The sequence below is a fragment of the Numenius arquata genome, chromosome 5 (genome assembly GCF_964106895.1).
Source record: "Numenius arquata chromosome 5, bNumArq3.hap1.1, whole genome shotgun sequence".
Lineage (NCBI taxonomy): Eukaryota > Metazoa > Chordata > Aves > Charadriiformes > Scolopacidae > Numenius > Numenius arquata.
In genome coordinates this window covers 52,634,557-52,647,782 of record NC_133580.1, presented here as the reverse complement: position 1 = coordinate 52,647,782, position 13,226 = coordinate 52,634,557, and the positions used below count along the sequence as shown (strand labels likewise).

The following is a 13,226-nucleotide window of genomic DNA, read 5'->3' as shown; positions in this document are numbered from 1 at the left end:
CTCAGTATACAGCATGTGACAGTTGTGGGTCATGCCAAGCTACAGAACACAAGAAAGCTTGCAGTACTTTTATATGCTTGCTCAGGTAAAAGCAAACCAAAAGACAAAGGAGGTTTAGCACCTTTCCCATCTGCGATATATCACTAGTGATGCAATTTCAGGTTGGGTTGTCTTACTTGTGGTGACTTTAGGCTCACCGGCTTGTGTTTGAATAACTGCACAGCTATGGCAACAGGAAAGTCCATGCAGGTTTGCCAACCAAGCACAGACCAAATAACTGGGCTGGCTTTTGGCAGCCCACTTTGCACTCCACGCTGGCACAGCTACCTTCCCAGTACTCAAGCTATTCAGGCTACAGTATCATCCTTGGATAACAGCTCCAGCAGCACAGTTTGGTTCTAATTGCTTTTACCATACATGACCATTTACAGACTTCTTCTGGAAGGATCAATGTTTGATAAGCAAAGTGAAATAAATGAAAGTTTGTGCAAGAAAAGCCTACTGAGCATTTGCCCCAACTATGCCTGACTCTCATCTGGCCCTTGATACCAAATTCAAGTATCTAAACCCCTAGTCACTATATAAGACAGTTTTTAACTGAAATTTATGTAAACATTTATAGCCAGAGTTACTTTTATTACTGAAGTCCGATTTACTTCTATTGCTGAGTTTAGCTTTATTTTGTAACATACGGTTTGGAGATCAGTATTTTGTTTAAGTTATAAACTGAGTCTTTTCCTATTTAGCAAGAAAATACTAACTCAAGCCAAAACTCACTTTCACTTGTTAGATGCCTGCAGTATTATCAGATGTGAAGGCAACCTTGAGAATTATTCTGACTACAACTAGGAAAATTCAAGGCAGGCGGGCGCAAAGGTTGAATCCCTTCTCATTCCAAAAGGCTCTCCTTATATGGTCTTGTATCTGGACTTTTACAGCTCTTGCTGTTTTTTGATCCTTCTCGTGCATTCAGAAAGGCTACAGATCCTTTTCAAAATTCTCTGAAGCAAGTCTATCTGGACTTGCCCTGCTGGACATTAATAGAACTTGAGGGAACAAGCATATTAAACAGGATACAAAAGGGAAAACACAAAGGCTTAGGTTTCCCAAGGATCGTTTTCAGAACCCAAGAAACCTGCTGTGTTCAAAAAGCTCTTTTTTAAGAGTGATTAAGGTGTTAAATAAAGGAACCATCTAATTCTATTATGGCCATCTCAGCAGTTCATCAGATCCTTGTCTAAACACAGGAAGAAACAGAGATCCCACATGGGTCCAAAGGCCCTAAAGAAAACAATCATTTTGCTTGGGGCAAAGATTACAGAAAAGACAGTTGGAATTGAGGGTTTGGAGCAGAAACAAGACCTTTGTATTTCAGAAGACTTTTACTGTTAAACAGATTTTTTTGCCTTTTGTTCTTTCTGAGCAGCTATAAGATTCCCCACAGTCTTTCAGGCAGTCAAAAACAAATGAGCAATTACACTAAAATGGAGCCTTGCACCCAAAACATTCAGCAATGCCTTCAGACACACCCCCACAGTCAGCAAAGATTTAACAAGTAAATAACTTACTCCTCCACATCATTATTACACACCTACAAGCAAAATCTAACACCTCTTGCAGAAATAGCAGTAATTTCTTTCTCTGTGAGAGAAGTGAAGAAAACATATCTTTCAAGACCTCTAAGTCTTACAAACCAAAGACGAAAATAGCAATTAGATTTATGAAGTCTTTTGCAGAACAGCTTTTCAACACCTAGCTAACCTGTTCAAGCAGAAAACCCCAAATCAACATACATGACAGTGTTATTTTCATGTTACAAACCTCCAAGGTATTTTGACGCTTCACTTAATATAGTCTCAAGATTTATATCTGTTGGTTATTTCATTTAAGTTTTAATGAAATGACTCTGTTACCATTTGCTTCATCTATTTATTTTTAGAGAAGCACTGCTCTAAAGCCAGGCAACAGAGCTATTTTCATTTTTCTGCAAGATTTGTTTCAAGTAAGTGTTCTGATGAGTCTCAGGATGAGTAATATTCCCATCCAAAATAAGGATGCCTTATACTATATAGTTTATGTTTTTAACTCACTCTTCTTAGAGGTGGTAAAAGCATGAACGTTTCGCTGCATTTCACACAAACATTCAAGTTTAACAGCTAGAAGCAGGTTATTCTGCTAAACTTTGTTTAAAATGCTTTTAGTAGTATTCCCTAGGAACCTTCCAACTTGCAAGTTTAGCGTTTACAAAAAATGTTTAAGTAACAATCCAGGACAACTTGCACTTTCTTCTGCAAAGAACCCTCACCACTGCATACAACTACACCCGCTCCCCCTGAAACTGAAACATTTTTCAGACTCATCTTCTACCTGTTGTTGCTCCTCAAGTAATCAATTAATGCAACTGCACAAACCTTTCCATTAGACAAGGAATTGATACAAAGCAATTCATTTTGCTACTATTTCTTTTCTGTGGGTAGAGAAATTCCTTTTCAGCACCATAAATATGTATCAATTTTACCTCTCAACAGAGGTTTGTTAAACTTAGTCATGGAACACCAAGTCATGTTTCATAAGCACAGCGAAGCAAGATGCAGCAAGTTTTGGTGTTCTGCTGTGCATTCTAAGACCTTTGTTTACAGTGCCAGTAATATCTATATCCTGAAAAGAAAATCCAAGCAAACAGCATTGCAGAAAACTACTTCTGTTAACTTTGCAAAGACAAAGCAATCACAAGGTAGAACACCACTTACCTTTCGTTTCAGAACACTGAGTTTTTCAACTACTCCATCCAGGAGACTAACAACTGAATCCACAGCAGGACAACTGCTCAGCGTCTTCTCCAGCTCTGCCACCACCATTGTAACGTGGCTAGTCTCTCGATCAATGTTTTTCTGTGCAGCTCGAAACCGTTTGTTCAGTGTTTCATATGGCACCTAAATAAGAAATATCAAGTCATTAGAATTTCTGTATTAAAAAGGTCAGGTCTTCTAGAGTTTAAAGAGACTGATGATTTTATCTGATACAGTCAGAAGAACATCTAGGTTTCAGGACACTAGGACACACAGAGGACACTGAACTTGAGTTCTTATATCAAAGCTCTTATTTAAGCCCTCTTAGCAAGGAGCTAAGACTTCAAAGATTAAAAAAACAGTGACAGGAAATAAAAGCTAGCAGATTCTTTTCTGATACCAGTTTCACCTATTCTGCTTTGCCTGTAGCAAGTACTGATGGAAACACTTCAGGGAGAACGGAAAGCAAAGACAAATGTGTATCTGAAAAAGGAAAGTTACGAGTTAACTACAACTAAGTGATCACCCTTCAGAACGTGGCTTTTTAACTTCACATTTGTTTCCTCCAGGAGTTCATAAAAGAAAAGAAAGTTACCTTTCAGAAAGCATGTCTGACACATATTGGCTACTGAAAAATTTATACATAATACACCAATGGTTATTCAGGAAATCTAATAGCTCTCCTACCTATATCTGCCCATGAAGGACTACTTTTTAATATTAATTCCAGTAGGACTATAATGAATGCTAAGAGAAACTCCATGTAAGTTTTCTTCTTTTAGTAAAAAAAGTCTACACTGTATGACTAAGTTTGTTAGATTTCTCTAAAGATCCATTCTTTAGCTTAGAGACTAACCAGTCTTAGAGGCCTCCTGCCCTACTTGTCCCACACCTTTATAGGACAGCCATATCAAAACTGTTATTGATGGCCATTTATGATACATATATGGGAGTAGTCTACAGCCTAGTCAAATTTTAGGGTACTGAATGATTTGGGGAAAGTTTATGGGAAACGTTAAGCTGCTTCATGTTGCTTCCACTACAGTGACAGCATCAGCAATTTAGACATGGAGTTCTGTTACTCCATGGAAACAGAAATTTTAGAACTAAAACCATTCCAGTGTTATACACCTAATTCATTCTTTTATCTTGAAAAAAAGCCATGAGAAGTTCCTTCAGGGAGTTATGATAATCTTGATTGCTTTTCCATTAATCAAAGGCACAATTTAGCTAGCAATCACATTACACATATTAAAGGTAAAACAGGAAATGCAAATCAGCGTTGTTTGGTACATATCACGTATATGTTTGATTACATATCTTTCAAGTATATCACTTCTAATCAATTATATCAAGATTGCCTCCATTTTCTTCCTTCTAGTCATTTGCATGCAAGAAAGGATCCCCAGGGTCTGGTCTCCTTTTGGGCTCTATTAGGAGAGAGGTTACTACATAACCATTGCAATTCACAATGAGAGATGGACTGTTAAACTGTTTAGGTTCAGAGTAAGGATGATGAGCCAAAGTACTTGCTTTCCAAGACTTTGTATGACCTACAATAGATTGCTCTTATTTGTAGTAGAAGTATAACACAAAGATACTCCTGATAAGATATGAAAAAGCTCCTCTTCCTCTCAGAAAGAACGAAACGATCTATTGAATGTTTTTTGGCATCTCAAACTAAGATCTAAACAAACGACAGAACAAGCCTTTACCACAGGAAGTACCAAGCTAAAACAATTATTATTTTCCTTATGCATCCTCCCCTAAAATCCCAGCATCACCACCTCCCCACCCCCCCCCAAAACTCAAACCACATAAAACATCACAATTAATAGTCTTCAATACTTCATTATTTGTCTATATAACCATTCTTTATTCCACCTTTAGCTCTTATCTCCCTTCTCCATTTTCACAAAAAAGATAAAAGGTTTTGAAAACCCAAGGATAGAATGGGTGGTTTGGGATGGGCATTATTTTGACATCTCTTGCTTTTAAACATGGAATCTTGTTTCCAAGTCCAAGACTTGATGCCAGGCAGCATTCAGACAACTTCTTCCTTTCCCCCCGCACTGCACTTTTCTTACTACTCATTGAAGAACATGTTTCCTTCAGTTACATGCATCTACTGAATTTTCTTTCTGCAAGTACTTGCTAATCAGCTTTCCACACCACACTGAAAAGCTACATCAGTCAAGACTTTCACAAGCTACTATTGATTTGAGGTATCTGTCTGACCACAAAAAAGTGTTTTTGTTACATTTTGAGCAGTCAGTTGAACTGGACACACAGATCTAGTCAGTTTTAGAAAAAAAAAAATATCTTAGCTTTAATCTCCCTTTTCCCTAGTTTCTTATCTGCACACAAGAGCAATAACACTTCCCGTTTCCCATGCTCTGTCTCTTTGGCATGCAAATTTCTGGCACAGTCTGTGTTCATATGACATTTAGAACAATTGGACTTTCAATTTCAGCTGGCATCATTATATATCATTTAACTGTGTCTAGGTGCAATAGATTTTGAATCTTGTTTTTCTCCCCCCAAAAGGATCTGAATACCCTTTGTGGAAAAGGCTAGGAGTTGAACTGTTCTACTACATACTCTGAAAGTAAATATAAATAAATATATTGCCAAGCATAATTTTAGTGTATCATAGCAAGAGGAATTACTTTAAAGGTATAATAAAAATATTTGCACAACTGAAACCGAAAAACCTCTTTACCAGAGTTCTTCATAATTTATATGGGCACTTACTATAGATCCAGAAGTTTTTAGACAATATTTGTAATTGTATACAGGTACAGCTTTTACACTTACTTCACAAGACCAGATTCTATGAATGCCAAAGTTAAGAAATTGCAACCACTACCTTCCTTATTGAGAAAGCATCTTATCTAGACTCTGCATCTTGATCCGCTAGTTCTTTTGTTAATCGTACAGCTCCTACACTCCAAAACAGACTCATCTCCCCAGTACTGGTTTGGTTTACCACAGAAGTCTTCAAAAGTTGACATACCAATAAGTTTATTTTTTTTTCTCCAATAATGAAAGTAAATGAAAGGAAAACATAACAATGCTCTGGAAAAATGTCATTCTAAAAATTCTTAATTATGGTTCACTTTTACTTTCAGGTGTAAGTTGTAAGTCACAAGTTGCATATTATTAGCTGCCACCAGCATACTAGAGACTTCCAATTTTTACTGCCAGTACCATTCTGTGACCATCACCATTCTGTGATTACACAGTTATTCTTTAAGGACAAGAGTGACCTATAAAACTCAGCCTAGGGAAGTTATTCCTTAAGGAAAAAAGGATAAGCAGCTACTAAACATTGAAAAAAAATTTGAAATAAAGCAGCAAGAACTGATGAGAAGGTATTGTGTAAAAAGCACATTACCAACTTGTCCTACTCATTAGAGCTTGAAAAACCACAACTCAGTTGGCTCACACCATGAGCATACAAGACGATGCAAAGGAGAGATGTAAAATATTAGTGGGCATTTAAATACAGTGTTACTAAATAGATTCTGCTTCTTTTGTTCATCAGCTTCCACAGCTGCAGACACATTATTCAACTTAAGCATTTACTAATCCAGGTCAAACTTAAATCTAATGAAAAGGAATTTGACTTAAGTTACAACCACCTACACAAGAGGTAAAGTTACAGTGACAAATGCTTTTCCAAGATCAAAATTTTGCTACTGTGATGTGAAGGAAAGTCTGCTTGACTGGAGGCAAGTGTAGCGTGACTGTTTCTAAGTTGCTAAGCACTAACAGCGAGGCAGAGACAACTGAATAACCTGATCCATCTATTTTCTTCATTTCACGAGTTGCTTCACTCTGTCTTTAGAAAGGCAGAAAACTCCAGTGTGCTGTCCCAGAACATGCTCTGACAATCTCTAGCTGTGGCGACAAGACTCAGGAGAGAATCCTTCTGGGTCTAAAAGCTTCAACTGATGGAAAAGGAGGAAGGACTGCCATGAGAGCTATACCTTGGTTGTTCAGTTAGTGGAGGGAGTAGAAAACAGCAGAGCTAAGAATGTCAGAGGCAGTTTTTAAGTTTACACTTCGGAACTCAACAGTTAGCTCTCTGGCCTTCAGCCCAACCATAGCTCTCTTCCAGCCCATGAGTGCAAATAAGGTACCAAGGCAAGACCCACTAGTTCTAAAATAATGAAGTGGCTAAAACTGTTCAAATTGTGAAACCGTAGGTAATACTTCTTTTAATAAAGAAATTATTATTAATCAAATTTAACTTGAAATACCCTTAAATTTAGTGACATTATCTACTAAATATATTTCCATCAAAATAAATTTTTAACTAAGCCATTCATTACTAAGTGATAGCATTTTCTTGATTTTTATGAATACATATTGAGACTAGAAAAAAGTATTAACTACTTGTGTATATTGTATCATGATGGTTAGCAAACTGTATATACTTCCCAAGTGTTTATTATCAGTCTGTAAAAAAAAATTAAATAAATATAAATAATATCAAGCTAAACCAATCAATCCTCAACACAGCATGCCGTAAGACATATGTACCTTTGTTTTTACATTCACTATCAACATTTTAATGACACTTCTCTTCTTAAGGTTTTCTAAACCTGCACACTTAGTAATCCATTCATAAATTGAATATTCAGAAACATATATATATATACACACACAAGCTTTTCTCTACAGGCTCAGAGAAAATTGGCTTTAAAAAACATGCCATGAGAACAAACCATCTATAGCTTTTAACAATATAGAAAGGGAGAGCAGAAAGCAAAACATTTTCCCCTCACAGAAATTCATTAATTATAATGATCAAAGCTTAAAAATCTCCACTACTTCAATAGTATTTAAGTTGGTAGGAATCAGACAACCAGACTGGACTTCTTATGCTGGTTTTAGCACCTTGAATTCCACTAAGCAGCTTAAAGGCATCTTGAGAATGTGGCATTATTTTTGCCTCCACACACACTCGCGGCTTCCATGAGAGACACTGTCACCCACTCAGCACTTGGGGTTTCCAAACAAAGTGAAGGCCTACACTGTTGAAGGACTTTCTGCCTGACAAAGTAAAAGATAACAAAAGAAATATGATTTGTGGCGAGATCTTCTTTGCAGAGATGTTACAGTCCTTCAGCCACTATAGAGGAAAAGCATTCTGAGTCACAGCTAGAACATCCAGCGCTTGCTACCATCATGGCCAACAGATACATCCGCTTTATTCAGCTAGTGTTCAAAGTAATAAGCAATTGTAATTACAAGGGCTTTATAGAGAGATCATCCTCCTTATGCTCAGCATAAGGAAGATGAAGAAAAGCATCCAAGAATTGAGTTTGTGACCTAGCAACAATGGACAACAGAAAGCCTCAGTACTAAATGCCTTCTTCGTCTTTACTGATAAGGTCTTCTCCTAAGGCTTCCTCAGCGACTAAGTCTGGGGGGACAGGCAGTATTCACACAAGAAGTCTCAAGCAAGCTGAGGATACACAGATACATAAGACCAGAAAGGAAGGAGCTCACTGATGACACTGCAAAGTTGCTATCATCTCTGAGATATCATGGTGAACAAGGAAAGTCCTCAATGACTGAAGAGGGCAAGTTTCTTGTCCCTCTTCCAAAAAGAGAAGCTGGAAGATCACGGATACTCAAGCTGGTCTGTCTCATGTCAGTTCTTGGGAAAGTTATGGAAAAAAAAATGGAATGGGAAGTTATGGAAAAAAATGGAAGCCATTTCCAGGCTCATAAAGTTGACTGAAAATAGCCAGGCTAGATTTGCTTGACAACACTGTTTGCTTTCAGTGATAAAATGACTACCTCTGAATGAGGAGCGCACTGGTAGCCTTTCATGTTAAGTTTAGTAATGTTTTTGACATGGTCTCCCACAGTACATTTGTAGCTGTACTGGGAAGATGTGGACTGAATGGCTGGAATACAACACAGATTAGGGACTGACTGGACAGCCAGGCTCAAAGAATAATGATCAGTGGTTCACAATCTACCTGGTGGCCAACTACAAGTACTGCTTGACTCCTGAGGAATGTTATCAGCTCCAACATACATGCCTTCTTCAACTACCCGCACTATGGAACAGAACACACAATCAGAAAGCTCACAGAGGACAAGCTGGTGGAATGCTTAGTAGTGCTGGGTGGCAGAGCTGCCATTTAGAAGAAATGACAAGCTGGAGAAACACACAAAGAACTTCATGAAATGCAATTAAGGCAAAAAACAGAGCCCTGCACCTGGCACAAAACCACTACATCCATTAGCACCACATCCATTAGGCTGTGGAATAACTGGCTAGGACCACTTCTGCAGAAAAAGACGTTGAGGTTCTGATGGACAGCAGGTTGGACATGAATCTTGTGGCAACAGACTCTTGCAGAAACAGAAGTTAACCGCATACCAGGCTGCACTAGCAAGACTAAACACAGCGCGTTGAGAGGAATGATTGTTCTCTATGCTCAGCGCTCATGCAGACTCATCTGGAACACTGAGTCTGGCCTCCAGGCTACCCCTCCAGCTTCCTTTGCTCCACAAAAGGAGATATATTGAGAAACTGGAAAGAGCCCAGAGGGCTACCACCATGATTTTAAGCTGGTTGGAGGATACAAAATGCAGAGAGAGGCTGAGAGAGGCAGGCTTGTTTCACTTGTAGATGAGAAGGCTACAGGGAGTTGGGAACAGCACAGTCTGATGAAGCCTTCCACTACTTAAAGGTGAAGGTCATAGATAAGAGCTCACCAGACTTTTCTCAGAGTTACAGAGCAAAAAGGAAGGAGGCAGAATTGACAACTAGCAGCAAAATAATTCCACCTGGACATAAGGAAAATATTTCAACCTGAAGGGTTGGTAAGAACTGAAACAGCAGCCCAGAAGGGGGTGGAGTTCCACCCTTGGAAACTTTCAGAACTAGGCAGAACCCTGAGCAAATTAAATTAGCTTTGAAGTTAGCCCAGATTTCAGCAGAAGCCTAAACTACACTGTCTGCAGAGGTCCTTTCCTACTTGAATTTTATGAATTCATCTAGAAAGAGACTGGATCATAGATGTCCATTGCTAATTTAGACACCAAACTCACCTCCACTGGAAGATATGAATGGCCGGATCAGGCAAGACCAAAAGTCCCTCCTCTGTCACTATTCTTTCTCTGACAACATCCAAAAAGGGGACTGCAGTTACAAAAAAGGCAAGAATATAAAGTTACTAATCCCAAATAGTCTCTTTGGGCTTCTTGAGCCAGAGGTGGAAGTTTTATAGTACAAACACCACAGGGTGTTTCTCATCCATGAGCTCTGCTGGTTGTTGTTGACCTGTAGAATTTTAGCATTGCAACATCCTGCGGTGAGACATTTCACATCCTCAAGCACTGTGTGAAGAAACACTCCTTGTTTTTGACTTGTCAACTGCTAGCCTAATTTGAAACCCTTTTGTTCTTCTTTTGAAGAAAAAAAGGGAACATTCACTCTCTCCTATGTCTCTCATGTCTCTTGAGCTTGAAAAGGTTCTGTCTAAACCATTCTTTGAAGACAGACATTCCATATCTAATCATTCTTGCCCTTCTGTAGACGTTTTCCAGTTCTATTACATCCTTTTTCAGGATGAGGGAAGGGAGAAAATAAGAGTAACTCATACTACTTGAGAGAAGAAGAAACCATGGATTTTGATTGCTACCTAACGACGTTCTCCATTCTTCCCTTTCCCAATACTTTAATCCCAAGTTTGTCAACACTAACCTGATCATTCCCAGAAAACGTTCACCAAAACCACAAGATCCCACTGAACAACGATGATCATCTCCAACTTAGTTATTGTGTATGTAAGATTAGGACTGTTTTTCTTTCCACCATACCTAAAAACTGTATCACATTGCACGTGTCTATATTGAATTTAATCTATTTTAATATCCATTCAGTCTCTCATTATTCCTCTGTAATGTTTCACACTTGGATTGTATCTGTAATAACTGGTACAGATTAACACTGAAAGATTGAATTGCACATGTTTACTTCATAATTGAAGTTTTGTGAAAAATGTAAGCCTTCATCCTCCCACAAGTCTTTAGCCTTACACTAGACCTTTAGCACACCAGTTCTCAAACTGACCAGGCCACATTGTACAACACAGGCTAGATTCCTTCTTCACTTATGCAGATTCAAGCCTAAAGAATTCCAAATAAAAATGGAAAATAAAACCAAACCAATCTCTTTCAGACCACAATATTAATCAAAAAGAGTTTCTACCCCACAGTGACTGCATGTAGGAAACTAGTTTAGATATGGCAGAAAGAAATAGAAAGTAAAAACCAGTTTGTATAGCTATCATTTGGTTGTTGAACATTATAGAGTATGAGTAATACTTCAAATAAGTAATCACAATTGAAGGAAGAATTATTTGGTGGTGAAAGTAAGACCATTAATCATTCCCCAGCTGCCTGTCAACAGGAATTTTCAAAAGTTTATTTTCTAAAAACTGATTTTCACAGAAAACAGTATAGACAACAGAAACATCTTTTTCATAGGTTTCTGATTTCCTCCCGTATTTTGGAGAAAGAAATTAATCAGGTCTAACTTGACAGCAGGACCAACTTGTACACAAGGAAGTTTTAACTATATATCCAGATTTTCCTGATGTCTGTGTGAATCACCTTTCTTTAATGTTACAGTCTCATACTGGAAGCAACTCCTTGCCATGTAATACGTAATTTTTTTTTTTTTTTTTTAAACAGAAATACCTTCATTGTACATCTTTTCAAATGAACTGAATCATGGGGCAGGATGGAGTTTGAAATGGATTTTTTTTTTTTAAAAAATCTTTTCAGGCACACAGTCAGATAACTAGTCAAAAGAAAAAAAAAAAGTTTCAAGAGAAATAAAATGAGAGTCCTACCAGCTTAGGTGGGGGGAACCATTACAGAACTACGCTCTCCTTTCAAGGGTCAGAAAACTGATGTGCTTCCTCTCGTCAATTGTGTTAGCTTATAACACCTGAAAAGCACCAGAGATTTGTATGAATCTATAGGCCTCCAAGATAATTCAGTTGAAGACTTTCTGAGGTATAAATAAGCTTTTTCAAATGCCATATATTGTACCCTTATATGAAATTAAGCCTAGACATAGATAGGTAGGGAAAAGAAAGTGAGAAGTGCAGTGATGAAATTGTCTTTCAAAACACATAGAAGCAAAGACAACTTACTCTACTTTATGCAAGAGAAAAGAGGAAGTATGGGAATATGGAAGAAAAATTAAGCATCTACTAAATATTTTTAATAAACAGTGTCAAGAGAAGGTAAACCCAGTAATAAACACCTTGGAGCATTAGGCCGCTTCCTTGAGACTGAATCTGATCACCATGCTCACCTTCAACAAAACAGAAAAGTAGAGGACACCTATGATACACGAGGCCATTTGAAAAAATCAGGCAGGGTACAATAAACTATTGCAAGTTTTCCCTCAAACCAGTAACAATTAAGCATTTCCATACAGAATTATTGAAATTTTGTATTTTTATACACTGCACTTCTTCCTCTATAACTCTTGGATTATTTCAGAACTGAGTCAGCATCATTACTTGTCACTGAACTCATCCAAAATGTAAATTACATCACCACTTATTCACAGAATTAGTTCTGATGTGTTGCTCTTATCAAACCCTCGAAATAGTAATATTTTTTTCCTTGTTCTAAGCACAAACAGAAAAGGAAAAGTTAAAGAAAGGAAAAGCAGTATATTTTATGAATAAGAGGCTTAGAATAATGGCTAGATATAGGTTTAATTAGGTACAAGAATACAAACTTTTGAGGACTTTTGATTAATCAAAACAGACAAAATTTCATAAGGCTAAATGCAGTTGCAGATCATTTGGATTTTTTTAAAAAAAAAACCTCTTTTTAAAAACAGTTTCAATGTTTTTTGAAGTGTAAAGCCTGGTAGTTTTCCTTAGTTTAAAATGTGTCAGTTTCACAAGTCAGGAAGACAGTACTGTATATTCTAGAGCAGCTGTGTCTAGAAAGAAAATATCATTATAATACTCAAAGCTGCTACTTCAATACAGGAGAGAATTAGCAGCGAAAATTCTTGGACTATCCATCTGCTGCACACGTACTTACTCAACCGAAGCAATTATAATCCTTCAACATATTATCCTTTTACACAAACTGCTAGTAACTTATTGCTGAATACATTACAAACTTTTGGACAGGGCTTCCAACAACAAAATTAAATGCTTTACAAAGCCATTTTACAGTTATATAAAACTGTCTTACATCCTTATGTAAGCAAATTGACAGCCATTTTAGAGTCCTGCCTAAAGCCACACTAGGGACATCACAGACCAGTCATTTTCACTACACTTGTTTATAGCTGCCATCTTGGACTAATGCCTCAAAAGAAATTTCTTCACTTTTCTCCTTTTAGTAGAAATATTTAAGCACTAACAA

At 37.5% G+C, this 13,226-nt stretch overlaps 1 protein-coding gene across 14 annotated transcripts in view; it reads right to left on the bottom strand.

Annotated features, from left to right (window-relative positions):
- Positions 1 to 13,226, bottom strand: part of MAEA (macrophage erythroblast attacher, E3 ubiquitin ligase) — a 52,889-nt gene that overhangs the window by 33,201 nt on the left and 6,462 nt on the right. For 9 of the 14 annotated variants that reach the window (XM_074148011.1, XM_074148016.1, XM_074148007.1 and 6 more), the window contains exon 2: positions 2,751 to 2,933. In XM_074148011.1, the coding sequence (XP_074004112.1) occupies positions 2,751 to 2,858 (108 nt within the window). In that variant the 5' untranslated portion in view covers positions 2,859 to 2,933. Of the gene's footprint in view, positions 1 to 2,750; positions 2,934 to 11,677; positions 11,776 to 12,096; positions 12,148 to 13,226 lie in introns of all 14 variants that reach the window. The other 5 variants (XM_074148013.1, XM_074148015.1, XM_074148010.1 and 2 more) reach the window with 2 other exon arrangements.